At 46.8% G+C, this 27,410-nt stretch overlaps 1 protein-coding gene across 4 annotated transcripts in view; it reads left to right on the forward strand.

Moving 5' to 3' along the window:
• Window positions 1-27,410, forward strand: part of LOC130103412 (dnaJ homolog subfamily C member 13-like) — a 161,671-nt gene that overhangs the window by 132,010 nt on the left and 2,251 nt on the right. For 3 of the 4 annotated variants that reach the window (XM_056269656.1, XM_056269654.1, XM_056269657.1), the window contains 9 exons: window positions 5,828-5,902; window positions 6,017-6,129; window positions 6,261-6,430; window positions 13,790-13,832; window positions 13,916-14,089; window positions 16,154-16,333; window positions 18,026-18,166; window positions 21,364-21,507; window positions 21,593-21,692. In XM_056269656.1, the coding sequence (XP_056125631.1) occupies window positions 5,828-5,902; window positions 6,017-6,129; window positions 6,261-6,430; window positions 13,790-13,832; window positions 13,916-14,089; window positions 16,154-16,333; window positions 18,026-18,166; window positions 21,364-21,507; window positions 21,593-21,692 (1,140 nt within the window). Of the gene's footprint in view, window positions 1-5,827; window positions 5,903-6,016; window positions 6,130-6,260; window positions 6,431-13,789; window positions 13,833-13,915; window positions 14,090-16,153; window positions 16,334-18,025; window positions 18,167-21,363; window positions 21,508-21,592; window positions 21,693-22,724; window positions 22,815-27,410 lie in introns of all 4 variants that reach the window. The other variant, XM_056269655.1, reaches the window with a different exon arrangement.

The following is a 27,410-nucleotide window of genomic DNA, read 5'->3' on the forward strand; positions in this document are numbered from 1 at the left end:
ATGGCAGTAAATAGTTCGTTACTTTTAAAATGAAGTACAGTGTGCACTGTGCACTTTATTATGCTGGTTGCTACTGTGTGCAATAGTGTAATTATTTTATTTATGCTTAAATATTTATTTTCAGCAGTGAACTTTTTTTTGTTCTACCTCATGTTTTTAATATTTGTTAAATATTGTTTATCTACTTGTTCTTGTTCTACCTCACATGTTTTTACTATTTGTTAAATATTGATTTTTTTACTTTAAATAAATGTTACTTTTATTAAATTGAGACCTGTAACATTTGTTAACATCATGTCATTTTTATGATGTAAATTGAGGGAGCAAAATGTATCGGCTTCAAATATCGGCTCAAGAAAATCGGCAGCCCGTATCGGTCATCGGCTAAGGCTGATGGGAAAAAAATCGGTATCGGTATCGGCACTAAAAAATCCATATCGGTCGATCCCTAATGTAAACTACAGCCTCTCACAAGTTAGAAAGAAAACACAAAGCCAATCAGTTTAGCGATGAGTGTTCAGGAGGCGGGACTCAGATCTATTATCCGTGTGTGTTATTGGTCATTTTTTTGAACGATGACAAACCGGAATGACAACTAGCCGAAATGAAATAGGAGTAACGAGGCTATTTTTAAAATGTAAGGAGTAGAAAGTACAGATATTTGCGTGAAAATGTAAGAAGTAGAAGTAAAAAGTAGGATGAAAAATAATTACTCCAGTAAAGTATAGATACCCAAAATTTCTACTTAAGTAAGGTATTTGTACTTCGTTACTTGACACCTCTGCCTACCTGTGTATTCTTGGGCCACTAATTTGGTTGAAGCGTGAGCCGTCGACAGGTGCTTCATTAAGTTGGAGTTGCTAACACAAGACGTGGACAAATGTTTCGTTCTGGAACATAATGTGCACTCGACGTGCACATTTTTACCTTTAACCTCAGTGAGTTTGAAATAGTGCCGATATTTCCATCTGGAAAAGGCTGTTTTGCTGCTGGAGTCCTCCTCACTCTCCATCTCTCTGTGTGTCCTGTAGCACTTAAACACCCGCCACTGTGAATGCGGAAACACCCACCTACCCAATTTCTCTGATTGGCTGAAGACGTAATCTTACTATACATCAGCCAATGAGTTATCTCATCCTCCCTTCTCTCATGACAACACGCGCACGAGTCCTATCATGAAGTTTTAAAAAAAATTTAATTGTGCGACTAGAGTAACGTGCAGTAACGGGGTGTCGGCAATGATAACGGCGTTATAGTGACAGTCAAAGTAATTAGTTAGATTACTCGTTACTGAAAAAAGTAACGCCGTTATTCCCATCAGTGGACTTGACATAGTCTCGACATAGACTTGACAGTCTCAACATAGACATGACATAGACTCGTCATAGACACAACATAGACTTGACATAGTCTCGACATAGACTCGTCATAGACTCGACATAGACTCGACATAGACTTGACATAGACTCGACATAGTCTCGACATAGACATGACATAGACTCATAGACTCGACATAGACTTGACATAGTCTCGACATAGACATGACATAGACTCGTCATAGACTCGACATAGACTCGACATAGACATGACATAGACTCGACATAGTCTCGACATAGACATGACATAGACTCATCATAGACTCGACATAGACTTGACATAGTCTCGACATAGACATGACATAGACTCGTCATAGACTCGACATAGACTCGACATAGACATGACATAGACTCGTCATAGACTCGTCATAGACTCGACATAGACTCGACATAGACTTGACAGACACAACATAGACTTGACATAGTCTCGACATAGACATGACATAGACTCGTCATAGACTCGACATAGACTCGACATAGACTCGACATAGTCTCGACATAGACATGACATAGACTCATCATAGACTCGACATAGACTTGACATAGTCTCGACATAGACATGACATAGTCTCGACATAGACTCGACATAGACTCGACATAGACTCGACATAGACTCGACATAGACTCGACAGTCTCAACATAGACATGACATAGACTCGTCATAGACACGACAGACTTGACATAGTCTCGACATAGACACGACAGACTTGACATAGTCTCGACATAGACTCGACATAGACTCGACATAGACTCGACATAGACTCGACAAAGACTCGGCATAGACTCGACATAGACTCGACAAAGACTCGACATAGACTCGACATAGACATGACATAGACTCGTCATAGACTCGACATAGACTCGACATAGACTTGACAGTCTCAACATAGACATGACATAGACTCGTCATAGACACGACACAGACTTGACAGTCTCGACATAGACTCGTCATAGACTCGACATAGACTCGACATAGACTCGTCATAGACTCGTCATAGACTCGACATAGACTCGACATAGACTTGACAGTCTCAACATAGACATGACATAGACTCGTCATAGACACAACATAGACTTGACATAGTCTCGACATAGACTCGACATAGACTCGTCATAGACTCGACATAGACTCGACATAGACTCGACATAGTCTCGACATAGACATGACATAGACTCATCATAGACTCGACATAGACTTGACATAGTCTCGACATAGTCTCGACATAGACATGACATAGACTCGTCATAGACTCGACATAGACTCGACATAGTCTCGACATAGACTCGACATAGACTCGACATAGACTTGACAGTCTCAACATAGACATGACATAGACTCGTTATAGACACGACATAGACTTGAAAGTCTCGACATAGACATGACATAGACTCGTCATAGACACGACATAGACTTGACATAGTCTCGACATAGACTCGACATAGACTCGACAAAGACTCGACATAGACTCGACATAGACTTGACAGTCTCAAAATAGACATGACATAGACTCGTCATAGACACGACATAGACACGACATAGACTTGACATAGTCTCGACATAGACATGACATAGACTCGTCATAGACTCGACAAAGACTCGACATAGACTCGACCTAGACTCGACCTAGACTCGACAAAGACTCGACATAGACTCGACAAAGACTCTTCATAGACTCGACATAGACTCGACATAGACATGACATAGACTCGTCATAGACTCGACATAGACTCGACATAGACTCGACATAGACTCGACATAGACTTGACAGTCTCAACATAGACATGACATAGACTCGTCATAGACACAACATAGACTTGACATAGTCTCGACATAGACATGACATAGACTCGTCATAGACTCGACATAGACTCGACATAGACATGACATAGACTCGTCATAGACTCGACATAGACTCGACATAGACATGACATAGACTCGACATAGACTCGACAAAGACTCGACAGACTCGACATAGACATGACATAGACTCGACATAGACTCGACAAAGACTCGTCATAGACTCGACATAGGCTCGACATAGACTCGACATAGACTTGACAGTCTCAACATAGACATGACATAGACTTGACAGTCTCAACATAGACATGACATAGACTCGTCATAGACACGACATAGACTTGACATAGTCTCGACATAGACTCGACATAGACTCGACAAAGACTCGACATAGACTCGACAAAGACTCGACATAGACTCGACATAGACTCGACATAGACTCGACAAAGACTCGACATAGTCTCGACATAGACATGACATAGACTCATCATAGACTCGACATAGACTTGACAGTCTCAACATAGACATGACATAGACTCGTCATAGACACGACATAGACTTGACATAGTCTCGACATAGACATGACATAGACTCGTCATAGACTCGTCATAGACTCGACATAGACTCGACATAGACTCGACATAGACTCGACATAGTCTCGACATAGACATGACAGTCTCAACATAGACATGACATAGACTCGCCATAGACACGACATAGACTCATCATAGACTCGACATAGACTTGACAGTCTCAACATAGACATGACATAGACTCGCCATAGACACGACATAGACTTGACAGTCTCGACATAGACATGACATAGACTCGTCATAGACTCGACATAGACTCGACATAGACTTGACAGTCTCAACATAGACATGACATAGACTCGTCATAGACACAACATAGACTTGACATAGTCTCGACATAGACTCGACATAGACTCGACATAGACTCGACATAGTCTCGACATAGACATGACATAGTCTCGACATAGACATGACATAGACTTGTCATAGACTCGACATAGACATGACATAGACTCGACGTAGACTCGACATAGACTCGACATAGACTCGACATAGACTTGACAGTCTCAATATAGACATGACATAGACTCGTCATAGACACGACATAGACTCGACATAGACTCGACAAAGACTCGACATAGACTCGACATAGACTCGACATAGACACAACATAGACTTGACATAGTCTCGACATAGACTCGACATAGACTCGACATAGACTCGACATAGTCTCGACATAGACATGACATAGTCTCGACATAGACATGACATAGACTTGTCATAGACTCGACATAGACATGACATAGACTCGACATAGACTCGACATAGACTCGACATAGACTCGACATAGACTTGACAGTCTCAATATAGACATGACATAGACTCGTCATAGACACGACATAGACTTGACATAGACTCGACAAAGACTCGACAAAGACTCGACATAGACTCGACATAGACTCGACATAGACTCGACATAGACTCGACATAGACTCGACATAGACTCGACATAGACTCGACATAGACTCGACAGTCTCAACATAGACATGACATAGACTCGTCATAGACACGACATAGACTTGACATAGTCTCGACATAGACTCGACACAGACTCGAAAAAGACTCGACATAGACTCGTCATAGACACGACATAGACTTGACATAGTCTCGACATAGACTCGACACAGACTCGACAAAGACTCGACATAGACTCGACAAAGACTCGACATAGACTCGACATAGTCTCGACATAGACATGACATAGACTCATCATAGACTCGACATAGACTTGACAGTCTCAACATAGATATGACATAGACTCGTCATAGACACGACATAGACTTGACATAGTCTCGACATAGACATGACATAGACTCGTCATAGACTCGACAAAGACTCGACATAGACTCGACATAGACTCGACATAGACTCGACATAGTCTCGACATAGACATGACATAGACTCATCATAGACTCGACATAGACTTGACAGTCTCAACATAGACATGACATAGACTCGTCATAGACACGACATAGACTTGACAGTCTCGACATAGACATGACATAGACTCGTCATAGACTCGACATAGACTCGACATAGACTCGACATAGATTCGACATAGATTCGACATAGACTCGACATAGACTCGACATAGACTCATCATAGACTTGACAGTCTCAAAATAGACATGACATAGACTTGTCATAGACACGACATAGACTTGACATAGTCTCGACATAGACATGACATAGACTCGACAAAGACTCGACATAGACTCGACATAGACTCGACATAGACTCGACATAGACTTGACATAGACTTGACATAGACTCGACATAGACTTGGCATAGACTTGACATAGACTCGACATAGAGACGACATAGACACGACATAGACTTGACAGACTCGTCATAGACTCGACATAGATTTGACAGAGACTCGACATAGAAAACATAGAAAAATATTAATGAATATTTATTAATAAAATATATTTCTATAACTATGGTAAATATTTTGAATATTTCGATTAAATTTCAAAAATGAAATATTAAAATGTATTTATTCATGAAAGCCGTGACTCGTGCTCCTGTCCGAGTGACTGATGTTTCTTCTCTCTGCAGGCCGACAGCTGGTGCTGGAGACGCTTTACGCTCTGACCTCCAACACTAAGATCATCACAGAGGCCATGAACAAAGGTCAGCGTGACATCATTTCCTGTAGTAATACCCCAATAGCAGATTTCCTCTGTGAATCCCTTAGATGGTTTAGTCACTGCAGCTGTGTGTGACCTCTGACCTCTCTCCTCTCAGGTGCGTTGATCTACCTGTTAGATCTGTTCTGTAACTCCACCCACCCTCAGGTACGCACACAGACCGCAGAGCTCTTCTCCAAGATGACCTCAGACAAGCTGGTGGGACCCAAGGTAAGACTGTGTGTGTGTGTGGAGACTTTAGCGTAGGAGCAGCACTGCTTCCTTCTCCTGTGTTCCTGATTATAGATGTGTTTATTACCCATAACTCCCTGCCTGCGCTGAGTGTCGAGTGTTTCCCACAGGTGCGTCTGACCCTGGTGCGATTCTTGCCGGCCGTGTTCATGGACGCCATGCGGGACAATCCCGAGGCGGCTGTGCACATATTCGAGGGAACGCACGAGAACCCGGAGCTCATCTGGAACGACAGCTCGAGAGAGACGGTCTCCACCACCGTCAGAGAGATGATGCTGGAGTGAGTTATCCTACATCACACTATCCTCATTCCCTGATCGCTCCTCCTGCTGGAGTGAGTTATCCTACATCACTCTATCCTCATTCCCTGATCGCTCCTCCTGCTGGAGTGAGTTATCCTACATCACTCTATCCTCATTCCCTGATCACTCCTCCTGCTGGAGTGAGTTATCCTACATCACTCTATCCTCATTCCCTGATCGCTCCTCCTGCTGGAGTGAGTTATCCTACATCACTCTATCCTCATTCCCTGATCACTCCTCCTGCTGGAGTGAGTTATCCTACATCACTCTATCCTCATTCCCTGATCACTCCTCCTGCTGGAGTGAGTTATCCTACATCACTCTATCCTCATTCCCTGATCGCTCCTCCTGCTGGAGTGAGTTATCCTACATCACTCTATCCTCATTCCCTGATCACTCCTCCTGCTGGAGTGAGTTATCCTACATCACTCTATCCTCATTCCCTGATCACTCCTCCTGCTGGAGTGAGTTATCCTACATCACTCTATCCTCATTCCCTGATCGCTCCTCCTGCTGGAGTGAGTTATCCTACATCACTCTATCCTCATTCCCTGATCACTCCTCCTGCTGGAGTGAGTTATCCTACATCACTCTATCCTCATTCCCTGATCGCTCCTCCTGCTGGAGTGAGTTATCCTACATCACTCTATCCTCATTCCCTGATCACTCCTCCTGCTGGAGTGAGTTATCCTACATCACTCTATCCTCATTCCCTGATCGCTCCTCCTGCTGGAGTGAGTTATCCTACATCACTCTATCCTCATTCCCTGATCACTCCTCCTGCTGGAGTGAGTTATCCTACATCACTCTATCCTCATTCCCTAATCACTCCTCCTGCTGGAGTGAGTTATCCTACATCACTCTATCCTCATTCCCTGATCGCTCCTCCTGCTGGAGTGAGTTATCCTACATCACACTATCCTCATTCCCTGATCGCTCCTCCTGCTGGAGTGAGTTTTCCTACATCACTCTATCCTCATTCCCTGATCACTCCTCCTGCTGGAGTGAGTTTTCCTACATCACTCTATCCTCATTCCCTGATCACTCCTCCTGCTGGAGTGAGTTTTCCTACATCACTCTATCCTCATTCCCTGATCACTCCTCCTGCTGGAGTGAGTTTTCCTACATCACTCTATCCTCATTCCCTGATCACTCCTCCTGCTGGAGTGAGTTATCCTACATCACTCTATCCTCATTCCCTGATCACTCCTCCTGCTGGAGTGAGTTTTCCTACATCACTCTATCCTCATTCCCTGATCACTCCTCCTGCTGGAGTGAGTTATCCTACATCACTCTATCCTCATTCCCTGATCACTCCTCCTGCTGGAGTGAGTTATCCTACATCACTCTATCCTCATTCCCTGATCGCTCCTCCTGCTGGAGTGAGTTATCCTACATCACTCTATCCTCATTCCCTGATCACTCCTCCTGCTGGAGTGAGTTATCCTACATCACTCTATCCTCATTCCCTGATCGCTCCTCCTGCTGGAGTGAGTTATCCTACATCACTCTATCCTCATTCCCTGATCACTCCTCCTGCTGGAGTGAGTTATCCTACATCACTCTATCCTCATTCCCTGATCGCTCCTCCTGCTGGAGTGAGTTATCCTACATCACTCTATCCTCATTCCCTGATCACTCCTCCTGCTGGAGTGAGTTATCCTACATCACTCTATCCTCATTCCCTGATCACTCCTCCTGCTGGAGTGAGTTATCCTACATCACTCTATCCTCATTCCCTGATCGCTCCTCCTGCTGGAGTGAGTTATCCTACATCACACTATCCTCATTCCCTGATCGCTCCTTCTGCTGGAGTGAGTTATCCTACATCACTCTATATATACACTAATATACACTCACGATATTCCCTGATCTAGCGATCAGGGAATATCCTCATTCCCTGATCGCTCCTCCTGCTGGAGTGAGTTTTCCTACATCACTCTATCCTCATTCCCTGATCACTCCTCCTGCTGGAGTGAGTTTTCCTACATCACTCTATCCTCATTCCCTGATCACTCCTCCTGCTGGAGTGAGTTTTCCTACATCACTCTATCCTCATTCCCTGATCACTCCTCCTGCTGGAGTGAGTTATCCTACATCACTCTATCCTCATTCCCTGATCACTCCTCCTGCTGGAGTGAGTTTTCCTACATCACTCTATCCTCATTCCCTGATCACTCCTCCTGCTGGAGTGAGTTATCCTACATCACTCTATCCTCATTCCCTGATCGCTCCTCCTGCTGGAGTGAGTTATCCTACATCACTCTATCCTCATTCCCTGATCACTCCTCCTGCTGGAGTGAGTTATCCTACATCACTCTATCCTCATTCCCTGATTGCTCCTCCTGCTGGAGTGAGTTATCCTACATCACTCTATATATACACTAATATACACTCACGATATTCCCTGATCTAGCGATCAGGGAATATCCTCATTCCCTGATCGCTCCTCCTGCTGGAGTGAGTTTTCCTACATCACTCTATCCTCATTCCCTGATCACTCCTCCTGCTGGAGTGAGTTATCCTACATCACTCTATCCTCATTCCCTGATCACTCCTCCTGCTGGAGTGAGTTTTCCTACATCACTCTATCCTCATTCCCTGATCACTCCTCCTGCTGGAGTGAGTTTTCCTACATCACTCTATCCTCATTCCCTGATCACTCCTCCTGCTGAAGTGAGTTATCCTACATCACACTATCCTCATTCCCTGATCACTCCTCCTGCTGGAGTGAGTTATCCTACATCACTCTATCCTCATTCCCTGATCGCTCCTCCTGCTGGAGTGAGTTATCCTACATCACTCTATCCTCATTCCCTGATCACTCCTCCTGCTGGAGTGAGTTATCCTACATCACTCTATCCTCATTCCCTGATCGCTCCTCCTGCTGGAGTGAGTTTTCCTACATCACTCTATCCTCATTCCCTGATCACTCCTCCTGCTGGAGTGAGTTATCTTACTTCACTCTATCCTCATTCCCTGATCGCTCCTCCTGCTGGAGTGAGTTATCCTACATCACTCTATCCTCATTCCCTGATCACTCCTCCTGCTGGAGTGAGTTATCCTACATCACTCTATCCTCATTCCCTGATCGCTCCTCCTGCTGGAGTGAGTTTTCCTACATCACTCTATCCTCATTCCCTGATCACTCCTCCTGCTGGAGTGAGTTATCTTACTTCACTCTATCCTCATTCCCTGATCGCTCCTCCTGCTGGAGTGAGTTATCCTTCATCACTCTATCCTCATTCCCTGATCGCTCCTCCTGCTGGAGTGAGTTATCCTACATCACTCTATCCTCATTCCCTGATCACTCCTCCTGCTGGAGTGAGTTATCTTACTTCACTCTATCCTCATTCCCTGATCGCTCCTCCTGCTGGAGTGAGTTATCCTACATCACTCTATCCTCATTCCCTGATCACTCCTCCTGCTGGAGTGAGTTATCCTACATCACTCTATCCTCATTCCCTGATCGCTCCTCCTGCTGGAGTGAGTTATCCTACATCACTCTATCCTCATTCCCTGATCACTCCTCCTGCTGGAGTGAGTTATCCTACATCACTCTATCCTCATTCCCTGATCACTCCTCCTGCTGGAGTGAGTTATCCTACATCACTCTATCCTCATTCCCTGATCGCTCCTCCTGCTGGAGTGAGTTATCCTACATCACTCTATCCTCATTCCCTGATCACTCCTCCTGCTGGAGTGAGTTATCCTACATCACTCTATCCTCATTCCCTGATCGCTCCTCCTGCTGGAGTGAGTTATCCTACATCACTCTATCCTCATTCCCTGATCACTCCTCCTGCTGGAGTGAGTTATCCTACATCACTCTATCCTCATTCCCTGATCGCTCCTCCTGCTGGAGTGAGTTATCCTACATCACTCTATCCTCATTCCCTGATCACTCCTCCTGCTGGAGTGAGTTATCCTACATCACTCTATCCTCATTCCCTGATCGCTCCTCCTGCTGGAGTGAGTTATCCTACATCACACTATCCTCATTCCCTGATCGCTCCTTCTGCTGGAGTGAGTTATCCTACATCACTCTATATATACACTAATATACACTCACGATATTCCCTGATCTAGCGATCAGGGAATATCCTCATTCCCTGATCGCTCCTCCTGCTGGAGTGAGTTTTCCTACATCACTCTATCCTCATTCCCTGATCACTCCTCCTGCTGGAGTGAGTTTTCCTACATCACTCTATCCTCATTCCCTGATCACTCCTCCTGCTGGAGTGAGTTTTCCTACATCACTCTATCCTCATTCCCTGATCACTCCTCCTGCTGGAGTGAGTTATCCTACATCACACTATCCTCATTCCCTGATCACTCCTCCTGCTGGAGTGAGTTATCCTACATCACTCTATCCTCATTCCCTGATCGCTCCTCCTGCTGGAGTGAGTTATCCTACATCACTCTATCCTCATTCCCTGATCACTCCTCCTGCTGGAGTGAGTTATCCTACATCACTCTATCCTCATTCCCTGATCGCTCCTCCTGCTGGAGTGAGTTTTCCTACATCACTCTATCCTCATTCCCTGATCACTCCTCCTGCTGGAGTGAGTTATCTTACTTCACTCTATCCTCATTCCCTGATCGCTCCTCCTGCTGGAGTGAGTTATCCTACATCACTCTATCCTCATTCCCTGATCGCTCCTCCTGCTGGAGTGAGTTTTCCTACATCACTCTATCCTCATTCCCTGATCGCTCCTCCTGCTGGAGTGAGTTATCCTACATCACTCTATCCTCATTCCCTGATCGCTCCTCCTGCTGGAGTGAGTTATCCTACATCACTCTATCCTCATTCCCTGATCGCTCCTCCTGCTGGAGTGAGTTATCCTACATCACTCTATCCTCATTCCCTGATCGCTCCTCCTGCTGGAGTGAGTTATCCTACATCACTCTATCCTCATTCCCTGATCACTCCTCCTGCTGGAGTGAGTTATCCTACATCACTCTATCCTCATTCCCTGATCGCTCCTCCTGCTGGAGTGAGTTATCCTACATCACTCTATCCTCATTCCCTGATCACTCCTCCTGCTGGAGTGAGTTATCCTACATCACTCTATCCTCATTCCCTGATCGCTCCTCCTGCTGGAGTGAGTTTTCCTACATCACTCTATCCTCATTCCCTAATCACTCCTCCTGCTGGAGTGAGTTATCCTACATCACTCTATCCTCATTCCCTGATCACTCCTCCTGCTGGAGTGAGTTATCCTACATCACTCTATCCTCATTCCCTGATCGCTCCTCCTGCTGGAGTGAGTTTTCCTACATCACTCTATCCTCATTCCCTGATCACTCCTCCTGCTGGAGTGAGTTATCCTACATCACTCTATCCTCATTCCCTGATCGCTCCTCCTGCTGGAGTGAGTTATCCTACATCACTCTATCCTCATTCCCTGATCACTCCTCCTGCTGGAGTGAGTTATCCTACATCACTCTATCCTTATTCCCTGATCACTCCTCCTGCTGGAGTGAGTTTTCCTACATCACTCTATCCTCATTCCCTGATCGCTCCTCCTGCTGGAGTGAGTTTTCCTACATCACTCTATCCTCATTCCCTGATCACTCCTCCTGCTGGAGTGAGTTATCCTACATCACTCTATCCTCATTCCCTGATCACTCCTCCTGCTGGAGTGAGTTATCCTACATCACTCTATCCTCATTCCCTGATCGCTCCTCCTGCTGGAGTGAGTTTTCCTACATCACTCTATCCTCATTCCCTGATCACTCCTCCTGCTGGAGTGAGTTATCCTACATCACTCTATCCTCATTCCCTGATCACTCCTCCTGCTGGAGTGAGTTATCCTTCATCACTCTATCCTCATTCCCTGATCACTCCTCCTGCTGGAGTGAGTTATCCTACATCACACTATCCTCATTCCCTGATCGCTCCTCCTGCTGGAGTGAGTTATCCTACATCACACTATCCTCATTCCCTGATCGCTCCTCCTGCTGGAGTGAGTTATCCTACATCACTCTATCCTTATTCCCTGATCACTCCTCCTGCTGGAGTGAGTTATCCTACATCACTCTATCCTCATTCCCTGATCACTCCTCCTGCTGGAGTGAGTTATCCTACATCACTCTATCCTCATTCCCTGATCGCTCCTCCTGCTGGAGTGAGTTATCCTACATCACTCTATCCTCATTCCCTGATCGCTCCTCCTGCTGGAGTGAGTTATCCTACATCACTCTATCCTCATTCCCTGATTGCTCCTCCTGCTGGAGTGAGTTATCCTACATCACTCTATCCTCATTCCCTGATCGCTCCTCCTGCTGGAGTGAGTTATCCTACATCACTCTATCCTCATTCCCTGATCGCTCCTCCTGCTGGAGTGAGTTATCCTACATCACACTATCCTCATTCCCTGATCGCTCCTTCTGCTGGAGTGAGTTATCCTACATCACTCTATATATACACTAATATACACTCACGATATTCCCTGATCTAGCGATCAGGGAATATCCTCATTCCCTGATCGCTCCTCCTGCTGGAGTGAGTTTTCCTACATCACTCTATCCTCATTCCCTCATCACTCCTCCTGCTGGAGTGAGTTATCCTACATCACTCTATCCTCATTCCCTGATCACTCCTCATGCTGGAGTGAGTTATCCTACATCACTCTATCCTCATTCCCTGATTGCTCCTCCTGCTGGAGTGAGTTATCCTACATCACTCTATCCTCATTCCCTGATCGCTCCTCCTGCTGGAGTGAGTTATCCTACATCACTCTATCCTCATTCCCTGATCGCTCCTCCTGCTGGAGTGAGTTATCCTACATCACTCTATCCTCATTCCCTGATCGCTCCTCCTGCTGGAGTGAGTTATCCTACATCACTCTATCGTCATTCCCTGATCGCTCCTCCTGCTGGAGTGAGTTATCCTACATCACACTATCCTCATTCCCTGATCACTCCTCATGCTGGAGTGAGTTATCCTACATCACTCTATCGTCATTCCCTGATCGCTCCTCCTGCTGGAGTGAGTTTTCCTACATCACTCTATCCTCATTCCCTGATCACTTCTCCTGCTGGAGTGAGTTATCCTACATCACTCTATCCTCATTCCCTTATCGCTCCTCCTGCTGGAGTGAGTTATCCTACATCACTCTATCCTTATTCCCTGATCACTCCTCCTGCTGGAGTGAGTTATCCTACATCACTCTATCCTCATTCCCTGATCGCTCCTCCTGCTGGAGTGAGTTATCCTACATCACTCTATCCTCATTCCCTGATCACTCCTCCTGCTGGAGTGAGTTTTCCTACATCACTCTATCGTCATTCCCTGATCACTTCTGCTCATTTACTCTTCTTCCTTTCCTCAGGCATTTTAAGCAGCAGAAAGACAATCCTGATGTCAACTGGAAGGTGAGGAGTTTGTTTGTGTCAGAATTAGTTTTACAGTCGTGAATTATCATTATTTTTGATCATTTAATTTGTGTGTGTCTCAGCTGCCGGAGGAGTTCTCTGTGGCGTACGGAGCGGGACAGGGAGAGCTGGAGGTCGGAGGAGTGTTTCTGCGCATCTTCATCGCTCAGCCTGGATGGGTTCTGCGGAAGCCCAGAGAGTTCCTGGTGTCGTTGATGGACACTCTGACGGCCCTGCTGGAGAAAAACAACCCCAGTGTGAGTGTGACTACAGAGACGGGTGTGTGCACGGGTGTGTTCTCCTAATGGGTGTGTGCACGGGTGTGTTCTCCTGATGGGTGTGTGTACGGGTGTGTTCTCCTGATGGGTGTGTGCACGGGTGTGTTCTCCTGATGGGTGTGTGCACGGGTGTGTTCTCCTGATGGGTGTGTGCACGGGTGTGTTCTCCTGATGGGTGTGTGCACGGGTGTGTTCTCCTGATGGGTGTGTGTACGGGTGTGTTCTCCTGATGGGTGTGTGTACGGGTGTGTTCTCCTGATGGGTGTGTGTTCTCCTGATGGGTGTGTGTACGGGTGTGTTCTCCTGACGGGTGTGTGCACGGGTGTGTTCTCCTGACGGGTGTGTGCACGGGTGTGTTCTCCTGACGGGTGTGTGCACGGGTGTGTTCTCCTGACGGGTGTGTGTACGGGTGTGTTCTCCTGATGGGTGTGTGCACGGGTGTGTTCTCCTGACGGGTGTGTGCACGGGTGTGTTCTCCTGATGGGTGTGTGTACGGGTGTGTTCTCCTGATGGGTGTGTGTTCTCCTGATGGGTGTGTGTACGGGTGTGTTTTCCTGATGGGTGTGTGCACGGGTGTGTTCTCCTGACGGGTGTGTGCACGGGTGTGTTTTCCTGACGGGTGTGTTCTCCTGACGGGTGTGTGCATGGGTGTGTTCTCCTGATGGGTGTGTGTTCTCCTGATGGGTGTGTGCACGGGTGTGTTCTCCTGACGGGTGTGTGTACAGGTGTGTTCTCCTGATGGGTGTGTGTACGGGTGTGTTCTCCTGATGGGTGTGTGTTCTCCTGATGGGTGTGTGCACGGGTGTGTTCTCCTGATGGGTGTGTGTTCTCCTGATGGGTGTGTGTACGGGTGTGTTCTCCTGATGGGTGTGTGCACGGGTGTGTTCTCCTGACGGGTGTGTGCACGGGTGTGTTCTCCTGACGGGTGTGTTCTCCTGACGGGTGTGCACGGGTGTGTTCTGCGGACGGCTGTTTTCTCCTGACGGGTGTGCACGGGTGTGTTCTCCTGATGGGTGTGTGCACGGGTGTGTTCTCCTGATGGGTGTGTGCACGGGTGTGTTCTCCTGACGGGTGTGTGCATGGGTGTGTTCTCCTGATGGGTGTGTGTACGGTTGTGTTCTCTTGATGGGTGTGTGTTCTCCTGATGGGTGTGTGTTCCCCTGATGGGTGTGTGTACGGGTGTGTTCTCCTGATGGGTGTGTGCACGGGTGTGTGCACGGGTGTGTTCTCCTGATGGGTGTGTGCACGGGTGTGTTCTCCTGATGGGTGTGTGCACGGGTGTGTTCTCCTGATGGGTGTGTGTTCTCCTGATGGGTGTGTGCACGGGTGTGTTCTCATGACGAGTGTGTGTACGGGTGTGTTCTCCTGATGGGTGTGTGTACGGGTGTGTTCTCCTGATGGGTGTGTGTTCTCCTGATGGGTGTGTGCACGGGTGTGTTCTCCTGATGGGTGTGTGTTCTCCTGACGGGTGTGTGTACGGGTGTGTTCTCCTGATGGGTGTGTGTACGGGTGTGTTCTCCTGACGGGTGTGTGCACGGGTGTGTTCTCCTGACGGGTGTGTGCACGGGTGTGTTCTCCTGATGGGTGTGTGCACGGGTGTGTTCTCCTGACGGGTGTGTGTACGGGTGTGTTCTCCTGACGGGTGTGTGTACGGGTGTGTTCTCTTGACGAGTGTGTGCATGGGTGTGTTCCCCTGATGGGTGTGTGTACGAGTGTGTTCTCTTGACGAGTGTGTGCACAGGTGTGTTCTCTTGACAGGTGTGTGTACGGGTGTGTTCTCCTGATGGGTGTGTGTACGGGTGTGTTCTCTTGACGAGTGTGTGCACAGGTGTGTTCTCTTGACGGGTGTGTTCTCCTGACGGGTGTGTGTACGGGTGTGTTCTCCTGACGGGTGTGTGTACGGGTGTGTTCTCATGACGAGTGTGTGCACAGGTGTGTTCTCTTGACGGGTGTGTTCTCCTGACGGGTGTGTGTACGGGTGTGTTCTCATGACGAGTGTGTGTACGGGTGTGTTCTCATATGACGGGTGTGTGTTTTCCTCAGGGCGAGGCATTGGAGACGGTCACCACCGCAGCAGTGTGTCTCTTCAGCACACACACTCAGCTGGCGGATCAGGTGCCTCCTCTCGGGCATCTCCCGCGGGTGCTGACGGCGCTCGCACACAAGAACAACGCTGTGCCCAAGAGTGCCATCAGACTCATACACGTGCTGTCAGACAATGAGGTGCTGCACACACACACACTCACACTCTCTCACACACACACTCTCTCTCTCTCACACACACACACACGCTCACACTCTCACACGCACACGCTCACACCATATCTCTCACACACACACTCTCTCTCTCTCTTTCTCTCTCTCTCTCACTCTCTCACACACAAACACACACACACACTTACTGTGATTGTCAGCAACGGAAGCTTGTTTCTGCCACGAAATACATAAATAAAGGTTATTGAGACTTTATCTGACAATTCTAAATTCTTGCAATTGCAAGTTTATGACTTTGAGAATTTTTCTTATTCTGTGGCGGAAACAAGCCTCCATAGTTCTAATAATATACTACAAAGTATACTAATATACTACTTCTATATCAAGTAATTTTAAATAAGTACTAAGTGCTGAGTAATGTGGTGTGTGTTGCTGCTGCAGCTGTGTGTGGCTGAAGTGTTTATAGTAATAATAAGTGATGTGTGTGTTGCTGCTGCTGTGTGTGTGTAGGGATGGGATTTGAAAACCGGTTCCTCTCGAGAACCGGTTCTAAGTTTTACGATCCATCGATATTGTATGCCCTCGACGTTAACGAGTCCTCTTATTGATGCTCCTGCTCTGAGTCAGCCATAGTATGTAGGCTACAGACCGTGAACTCACAACTGTCCCTTTTGTCCTTTATCAAGCACCATAGCACGGCGTCCAAAGCGAATTTTTGTACCGCCAAAGCCTTATTTGATCGGTGAGTAAAATTGTCTCTCTCTGGTAATGTAGATGAACCGCTGCGCTTGTGACAGGGCGCATGTTAAACTGAACGAGCAGAGAGAGAGAGAGAGAGAGCCCTGGTTGCGCGCGCGCACTCTCTCTCTTCGGAGCGAAAGTAGGCTTCACCGTCTCAAAACGAATCGCTGTCTTGCTCTCTCTCCCTCGCACATATTAATCAAAATAAACGACACGATGGTAAGGTCGGGAGACTAAAGTTTCATGTGGAGCATTCGGAGATTGTTTTCCTGAATTACCGCTGGGTGTGAATTGTGCTAAAATACGTTGCCTTATCTTCTCTGAAAAGCGTTCCGCACATTCAGCTGACATAAACCACACTTCAGTTCAAATAAACAAAAAAAAAAAAACGTGATTTCATACAGTGATGAAATGTTTTCTGTGATGACACACATCTTGTGGGATGTCCCAACCGCCGGGATAATCACACAACGCGCACACGTCCGATAATGACACGTCCAATTCGCGAACTAATGACTCATTTGAACCGATTCGTTTAATGAATGGTTAAAACAACTGATCTTTCCAACACTGAACTCACGGGACGTTTAATCGGTGTATAACTAATCGGTAACACTTTACAATAAGGTTCCATTTATTACATAAATTACATAAAAAGTACAGTTTGCTTAGTCAAGTGTAAGCTTTAAAAAAAATAAAACCACTTGTTTTTCCCCCTGAAAAAGCATGACTACTTTTTCCCACACAGTGCTATCAGGAATCGATAAGAGAATCGTTAAAGAATCAGCTCGATAAGCAGAATCGTTAGTGGCATTGATATTGATCAAATCGTATCAGTTCCCATCCCTAGTAATAAGTGTGTGTGCATTGCTACAGCTGTGTGTTTGGATAATAAGTGTGTGTGCGTTGGTGTTGCTGCGCCTATGTGTGCGGATAATAAGTGTGTGTGTGTTGCTGCAGTTGTGTGTGCGCTCCATGGCGGCTCTGGAGGCCATCGGGCCGCTGATGACGGGGATGAAGCTCAGGGCTGATATGGCAGGACTGGCCTGTGAGGCTCTGAACCGCATGTTTCAGCGAGAGCAGAACGAGCTCGTGTCTCAGGTGACTCTCTCACACACACACACACACACACGCGCACACACACACACACAACGAGCTCATGGAGCAGCCTCACACTCTTCATCACAGCTACAGGACGGCTCAGGAACTGAAAACACACTATATCTATGCATATATAACATTAATAGTAATAATAATTAGGGATGCACCGATACCACTTTTTCCAGAACGAGGCCGATACGATACCTGTATTTTCACTGCATTTGTTATTTTTTTTAATATATTAGGTACAGAAACCAAAAGAATATGAATCATATTTGTTGTTTTGTTTAGCAAGTTATTTTCATGCTTAATTTAGCCTGTTAAAATGTATTGAACAAGTTTCTGTTACTTTCTCTGTTCATTTTAAGGGTTTGGTATCGTTTGAAATTTAACAATTCCAATTTCAATTCTGCTTATCGATTCCGATTCTTATCGATTCCTAATTTCGATTCCAATAAGGTAAAAAAATAAAATAATATTCACATTTGCCGCCAGCGGCAGCGGCCCTCCCCCACGGCTGTTGGGCAGCTGCTTAAGATGTGCTCTAGGGAACCCCTCCCAAGGCACAGAGGACATGCTGGTGACTCATTCCTACCGCAGATGTGGAGATTTGCCGGGCTAGGAAGGACATCATCTGCTCGGACCAAGAACTTGATCTGCTGTGGATCTGCCTGCCAGATCTTGGTCCAAGAGACGCACCCTCCCACCTCTTCCATGCTCCCTGCTGCCAACCAAAGCCCTGCGTCTCAGCCGGGACTCTACTATCTCTAGGCCTTCCTGTGCTCTCCACTTCCTACCTGTCCGCACCGTGATGCCTGCTGATGCTTCCCTCGGGTCCTTAGAGTCTCGATAGAGTAGTGCCTCTTTGGTGCGAGAGACCTTAACCTCCTCGTTGAGGCTGCTAAACTGGAGCTCCCTGATGCTACAGTCAAAGACACTACAAAAATTCATGGCAAGGGCAAAGAGAAAAACTGAGATTGTGCACCCAGTTATAATCCCCTTTTCAAGCAGGTGCCTTTCTGATGTTAAATTCCCCGAAGTGACTCTAAGCCTGAAGTTCCTGTAGTAGTTCAGAATGAGGTCCTTTACCTTACTAGGTGTGTGGTGGCGATCCAGGGTTGTCTCAACGAGCTTGTGGGGAATGGAGCCGTATGCGTTGGCAAGGTCAAAGCCAAAGCACTACTATTTCTCCCTTTCCTTCGCAAGCTTCTCTGATCAGCTGCGTGACAACCCCAGTGTGTTCTAGGCAGAACCTTTTTGCACAGAGGTGTCGATGTAACCATTCTTGAGGAGGAAGTCTGTCATCCGTCGGGCTAGAACACTGAAGAAGATCTTCCCCTCCAAGCCGAGAAGCGAGATGGATCTGAACTGCTCCAGTTTGGTTGAGTTTTCCTCCTTCAGGATCCAGACCCCCTTCGCGTGCCTCCACTCGTCTGCTACTGTGCCCCTACACCACTCTACTCGCAAGAGCTTCCATAGGATCTTGAGGATCTCAGGGCAACGCTTATACATCTTGTAGGGTTCACCACTGGGTCCTGGAGCGGAGCTGGCTCTGGCTGCTCAAACGTGCTGCACTTCCCTCACTGTGGGCTCTCTGATGTTGAAGTCCACCATGGGAGATGGTACGTCCAGCAGGGCTCAGAGGAGCCCTAGCTCTTGCTCCCTGTCAGGGTCACTCAGGGTGTTGTGCAAGCACCAGTCTACTTCCTTCTTGGAACAAGTCAGACGTCCACTTCGCTTCTTCCCCAAAAGCTGTTTTGTGAACTCGGAAGGGATTGGCTATAAACCCAGATCTCTTCCTTGCTCTCTCTCTCTCTCCGCCTCCTGTGCCACTCTGCTCTACGCAGGGTCACAAGCTCCTTCCTAATGCTGTGGCTGAGCACTGCGAGCGGTGGTTTCTCCTCCTCAGTTGCTGCCTTGAACTGTCTTGCCAAAGCTCTTGCCGCAGCTGGCGGATCTTGTCTGCCCTTTGGCACTGAAGAGGCGCAAGACCAACAGACCAAACTACACAATAGTTTGGTCTGTTGGTCTTGCACCCTTCAAAGCCAACCTCTCTGTAGCGAAGCTGACAATGATGTAGCCACTGTCTGAAGATGTTTATCTGCATCTCCTTTTGCTGTGGTGGTAAAGATTCTTGCAGTATCCTCGTCAAAATTGCTTTATAATTTGTGCTGGCTTGCCGCAGGCCACTTGATCCGACGCTGCTGAACGACTCTGTCTGGACCCTTTGCGCTTGGAGGTTCTGGGCACTGTGGGGTGTCTCCGGGCCGGGCTCCTCCTGCGTCCCACCAGAAGTAACTTCTGTCCGTTAGGGTTAGGTCGTCATCATTAGGTTAGGGTTATTGGGGTGCTCATCCTCCCCCCCCTCTCGGGCTCCCCTGGGGGTATGACTCTGTAGGTAAATCTGTAGCTTTTTGGGGTTCCTCCTCTCGGAAGATGCAGTTGGGCTGCTACCCCTTCCAGCCCGGTGGCCGTCTTTCCGGGCTGTCAACTGTCTGCAGTCACCAATCTGTTCTCAGGTTGTCACCCAGTCTATTCCTGGGTGTCACTGGCTGAACCAGTATCAATACGCCAAAGATATATCCTAGGATGCGCTGGGACACATCTTCAGTGGTGTTTTGGGTCTTTTAACATCGTACACCCTCCCCCAGGTGACCCAGCCAGGGTTGAATCAGCAGCACTGGCCCACAGATCGCCCCTCCCCACAGCCATCTGGAGGTCCTTTCTGCAGCCTCCATAGCGGACTTAAAATAACACTACTTTATAAATAAAATATACATTACAAATATAGTTGCAAAAGTTATTCGAGTAGAATGAGTGAATTTTCTCTGTCTTTTGTTTGATTAGTGTTGTTATAGAGACGGCAGCAGGAATATTAGCCTGCTGTCACTTTAAGAGCTGCACGGATCCAATATACTGTTATACACGCCTGTAGCACAGAAAACAGAGTCGTCTCTCGCTTGAATGGTTTAGTCATATTGAAATGCTAACAAAGTAATCGATATGAGGAATCGAAATTTAATTTTTATAACAAGTAACCGATTGCTGACCTTAAGTATTCGATTCCGGAATTGGAAACGATTTTCGATTCCAACCCTATTCTTTCTATTGCTCTCTCATATTTTATCTTTCATATTTTATCTTTCATTTAATAGCACGGCGCATATTTAGAGTTATTAATGTGAGTGTGTGTTCAGGCTCTTAGAGTGGAGCTGGTGCCGTATCTTCTCAAGCTGTTGGAGGGCATTGGGTTGGAGACTCTTGAAAACCCTTCAGCAACCAAAGCTCAGATCGTCAAAGCGCTGAAGTCCATGACCCGCAGCCTGCAGTTCGGAGAGCAGGTATAATCATCATCATCCTCCTTCAGCAGGTCTTTACACTGAGCCCCACAGTCAGAACACAACTCATGCTGTGCTTCTGCTACAGGTCAATGAAATCCTGTCTCGTTCCACTGTGTGGAGTGCCTTCAAAGACCAGAAACACGACCTCTTCATCTCCGACTCCCAGACTGCAGGTTATCTGACGGGTGAGTCCAGTGCACATTCAGTCTCTGAGAAGCCTGTGTTTTGCAGTAATGCACTTACAGTGGAAGTGTGTGGGCGAGACATGTATACGTGAACAAGCTTCTGTCCCGTGTTAACATGTCATGTCTATGCTTTTAAAAGTGTGCGTCAGAAGGTTAATCTCTGCAGTTGCTCCACAGACTTCTGTCTTCATTGCATTACTGTACACTGTTTCTGTGCTTGTTTTTGAGTGGTATTTAACTCGTTTTGACATGTAACGAGTGTAGACTGTAGACTGTGTCTTTGTATCAGTACTGATATGAACTGCTCTGTCGTTCCCTCTGCGCCTGCTGGTTTCTAACATCTGCTTGCTTCCCCTCTATCTCTCTCTCCCTCTCTCTCTCCCTCTCTCTCTCTCTCTCTCTCTCTCTCTCTCTCTTCTCTCTCTCTCTCTCTCTCTCTCTCTCTCTCCCTCTCTCCCTCCCTTCTCTCTCTCTCTCTCTCCTCTCTTCTCTCTCTCTCTCTTCTCTCTCTCTCTCTCTCTCTCTCTCTCCTCTCTCTCTCTCTCTCTCTCCTCTCTCTCTCTCTCCTTCTCCCTCTCTCTCCATCTCTCTCTCTCCCTCTCTCTCCCTCTCTCTCCTCCTCTCCTCTCTCTCTCTCTCTCCCTCTCTCTCTCTCTCTCTCTCCTCTCTCTCTCTTCTCTCTCCCTCTCTCTCTCTCTCTCTCTCTCTCTCTCTCTCTCTCTCCTCTCTCTCTCTCTCCTCTCTCTCCCTCTCTCTCCCTCTCTCTCCCTCTCTCTCTCTCTCTCTCTCTCCCTCCCTCCCTCCTCCTCTCTCTCTCTCTCTCTCTCTCTCTCTCCCTCTTCTCCATCTCTCTCTCTCCCTCTCTCTCTCTCTCTCTCTCTCCCTCCCTCTCTCCCTCCCTCTCTCTCTCTCTCTCTCTCTCTCTCTCCCTCTCTCTCTCCCTCTCTCTCTCTCTCTCTCTCTCTCCTCTCTCTCTCCCTCTCTCTCTCTCTCTCTCTCTCTCTCTGCTGTATTATCTCTGGGACTCTTCAGGTGTGTCCACTCCTTCTCTCCTGGCCGCCAGTAGTCCGCTGCGCACTGGCCTTTAGTCTCCCACCCTCCTTCTCTTTCACTTTAAAGCAGGTACTCTTTCTGATGACTTCATCTGTGTTTCCATCTGCATCTCCACCTTCACATGCAGCACTGATGATGTTTCGTTGTGTCCAGTTTTTTTTCCATTCAAGCGAGTGATCAGTACAAAACATTTCATCCTTGTCTGTTATGTTCCAAAAATTATAAATGTCATCATTTTTACTAGGGCTGCATGATTAATTGGAATGAAACTGAAATCTGGATATGGCTTAATGTGATGTTTTAAATCTCAATGGCTGTGATTATTATAAGTGCTGCGTGTTTCAGAGTGAAGCTCACCGTCATGGGTGTTGACGATAACGACTGTGTTCATTTCCGCGAGCAGCTCCGCAGCGTTTTAAGAGCGTCTCGGTTCAAGCAACTGTGTTGATGATGGCGGTGGTAATGGCAGTGTTGACGATGACCGTGTTGATGACTACGGTGTTAATGACGGTGTTGTTGATGTTGTTGACGATGACGTTGACGATGACGACTCCGCGAGCAGCTCATGATCCGCCAGTGTTTTCAGCGTCTCGGTTCAAACGACGGTGTCGATGATGGCGGTGTTAATGACGGTGTTGATGGCAGTGATGACGGTGACAATGGTGTTGACGACGACGTGTTGATGGCAGTGTTGACGACGACGTGTTGATGATGACGATGGTGTCGATGACCGTGTTGATGCTGGTGTTGACGACGATGTTGATAACGGTGTTGCCGATGACAACGGTATGACTGACTGTTGACGATGACAGCGGTGTTGATGATGGTGTTGACGATGACAACGGTGTGACTGACAGTGTTGACGATGAGGACAGTGTTGATTATGATGTTGATGACGGTGTTGACGATGGTGTTGATGACCGTGTTGATGGCAGTGATGACGGTGACAATGGTGTTGACGACGGTGGCGATGACCGTGTTGACGGCGGTGTTGACGACGATGACTGTGTTAATGACGATGACCGGGTTGATGGCAGTGTGGACGACGACGACGGTGTTGACGATGACGTGTTGACTGTGTTGACGACAGTGTTGATGACGGTGTTGGCGATGACAACAGTGTGACTGACTGTGTTGACAATGACAACGTTGTGACTGACAGTGTTGACGATGAGGACGGCGTTGATGATGGTGACAATGTTGTGACTGATGGTGTTGATGATGGTGACAATGATAACGTTGTGACTGACGGTGTTGACGATGACAGCGGTGTTGACTGACAACGTTGTGACTGACAGTGTTGACGATGAGGACGGTGTTGACGATGACGACAGTGTTGATGATGGTGACAATGATAATGTGACTGACGGTGTTGACGATGACAGCGGTGTTGACTGACAACGTTGTGACTGACAGTGTTGACGATGAGGACGGTGTTGACGATGACGACAGTGTTGATGATGGTGACAATGATAACGTTGTGACTGACGGTGTTGACGATGACAGCGGTGTTGACTGACAACGTTGTGACTGACAGTGTTGACGATGAGGACGGTGTTGATGATGGTGTTGACGATGACAACGTTGTGACTGACGGTGTTGACGATGACAACGTTGTGACTGACGGTGTTGACGATGACAGCGGTGTTGATGATGGTGTTGACAATGATAACGTGACTGACGGTGTTGACGATGACAGCGGTGTTGATGATGGTGTTGACAATGATAACGTTGTGACTGACGGTGTTGACGATGACAGCGGTGTTGATGATGGTGTTGACAATGATAACGTTGTGACTGACGGTGTTGACGATGACAGCGGTGTTGATAATGGTGTTGACAATGATAACGTGACTGACAGTGTTGACGATGAGGACGGTGTTGACGATGACGACAGTGTTGATGATGGTGACAATGATAACGTTGTGACTGACGGTGTTGACGATGACAGCGGTGTTGACTGACAACGTTGTGACTGACAGTGTTGACGATGAGGACGGTGTTGATGATGGTGTTGACGATGACAACGTTGTGACTGACGGTGTTGACGATGACAGCGGTGTTGATGATGGTGTTGACAATGATAACGTGACTGACGGTGTTGACGATGACAGCGGTGTTGATGGTGTTGACAATGATAACGTTGTGACTGACGGTGTTGACGATGACAGCGGTGTTGATAATGGTGTTGACAATGATAACGTGACTGACAGTGTTGACGATGAGGACGGTGTTGACGATGACGACAGTGTTGATGATGGTGACAATGATAACGTGACTGACAGTGTTGACGATGAGGACGGTGTTGACGATGACGACAGTGTTGATGATGGTGACAATGATAACGTTGTGACTGACGGTGTTGACGATGACAGCGGTGTTGACTGACAACGTTGTGACTGACAGTGTTGACGATGACGACAGTGTTGATGATGGTGTTGACGATGACAACGTTGTGACTGACGGTGTTGACGATGACAGCGGTGTTGATGATGGTGTTGACAATGATAACGTGACTGACGGTGTTGACGATGACAGCGGTGTAGACATGTGCCGGTTTTCGGTAATGCGATAAATCGCGGTAATGAATATGCACGATATTGTTATCGTGGGCACTTCAAAATACCGTGAAAAATAACTGATGATCCGAATGTAGATTTTTAGAACACGCATCAACCGCTTAAAAAAAACACTGCGTATATGCTGCGCAAAACACGTGCGCACTCTGATGTAAACAATCCCCACATAAGCACTGTGTGCATGCGCGCAGTGCGCACTCTAGTCTAATGTAAACAATCCTCACATGGAGAAGAAGCATGGCGGAAGAAGGAACGCTGCCGACGATTTATCCCCCTTCTAAAAGCAGGGCTGCCAACTCTCACGCATTCAGCTTGAGACTCACGCAATTGACACTTTTCAAACGCTCTCACGCCACGCATCCATTTTCTCACGCAGAGAAAAATCGCGGAGCAAAGAGGACACTGACACCGACAGACTAACAGAGCAGGTTACTTTTGATATGAAAAAAATATCAGCGCTCAGGTTCTGTCCATTTTATTACGAAATTCAGACAATAAATACCGTTTTGGCGCTTGTAAATGTGACGTGACTGTAGCGCGCATCATCTGTTACTTTTTATTAAAGATACAGTACAACTTACCGAAAGGTATACATAATATCGATCAATCAGTGTTTTTCAACCACGGAAAGAGGTCAATAAAACTGCAGGAGAACAATTATGTCACAGAATGTTACCTTTACCTAAGGAAAGCCATTTAATGACCAGCACGTTAGTTGACTAGAAAAAATAGCTGAGTATTTTGCTAAATATGTGGACTATATTACCTATTTATTATATTTTTACTTGTGTCATTATTGTTATTATAATGAAAACTGCATTATATTTAATTTCTCTCTGTATGTTTACAGCATTATGTAAGATATTTTTTCTTGAGAAAAAATTAAATGCAGGCTATCTACTGTAGCCTACCTAATATTTATCCAAATGAGTCAATATTGAATCAAGATTGAAATCAAATCCAAGAATTGAATTGAAATCGTGAAAATTGTGTTAAGCAATAATACAAACAGTAGCCTACCAGTCATTGTTCATGATGTAAACATTGTAACATGTTGTCACTAAACTTAATAAAATTCTGTTTTATACCCCCAATCCACCCGTTTCTCTTGTGCAATTAAATTATCGTGATAATACCATATACCGTGATAAAAGCTCAATCAATTAATCGCAGCATGAAAATTTGATACCGGCACATGCCTACAGCGGTGTTGATGATGGTGTTGACAATGATAACGTTGTGACTGACGGTGTTGACGATGAGAGCGGTGTTGATAACGGTGTTGACAATGATAACGTGACTGACGGTGTTGACGATGACAGCGGTGTTGATGATGGTGTTGACAATGACAACGTTGTGACTGACGGTGTTGACGATGACGACAGTGTTGATTAGGATGTTGATGACGGTGTTGATGACTGTGTGACTGACTGTTGATGACGGTGTTGATGATGATGACGGTGTTGACTGACTGTGACTGACTGTGTTGAAGATGATGGTGTTGATGATGATGATGACGGTGTTGATGACTGTTGACGGTGTTGACTGACTGTGACTGACTGTGTTGATGATGATGGTGTTGATGATGATGACGACGTTGACTACGGTGTTGATGATGATGATGATGATGACAGTGTTGATGACTGTTGACGATGACGACATGTTGACTGACTGTGTTGACGATGACGGTGTTGATGATGATGATGACTGTTGACAATGACAACGGTGTTGACTATGACTGTGTTGACGATGACAGCGGTGTTGATGATGGTGACAATGATAACGTTGTGACTGATGGTGTTGACGATGACAGCGGTGTTGACTGACAACGTTGTGACTGACAGTGTTGACGATGAGGACGGTGTTGACGATGACGACTGTGTTGATGATGACGACTGTGTTGATGATGGTGTTGAGAATGACAACGTTGTGACTGACGGTGTTGACGATGACAGCGGTGTTGACTGACAACGTTGTGACTGACAGTGTTGACTATGAGGACGGTGTTGACGATGACGACTGTGTTGATGATGGTGTTGAGAATGACAACGTTGTGACTGACGGTGTTGACGATGACAGCGGTGTT

The sequence above is a fragment of the Rhinichthys klamathensis genome, unplaced genomic scaffold (assembly GCF_029890125.1).
Source record: "Rhinichthys klamathensis goyatoka isolate OS25496 unplaced genomic scaffold, OSU_Roscu_1.1 h1tg000287l_1, whole genome shotgun sequence".
Classification (NCBI taxonomy): domain Eukaryota; kingdom Metazoa; phylum Chordata; class Actinopteri; order Cypriniformes; family Leuciscidae; genus Rhinichthys; species Rhinichthys klamathensis.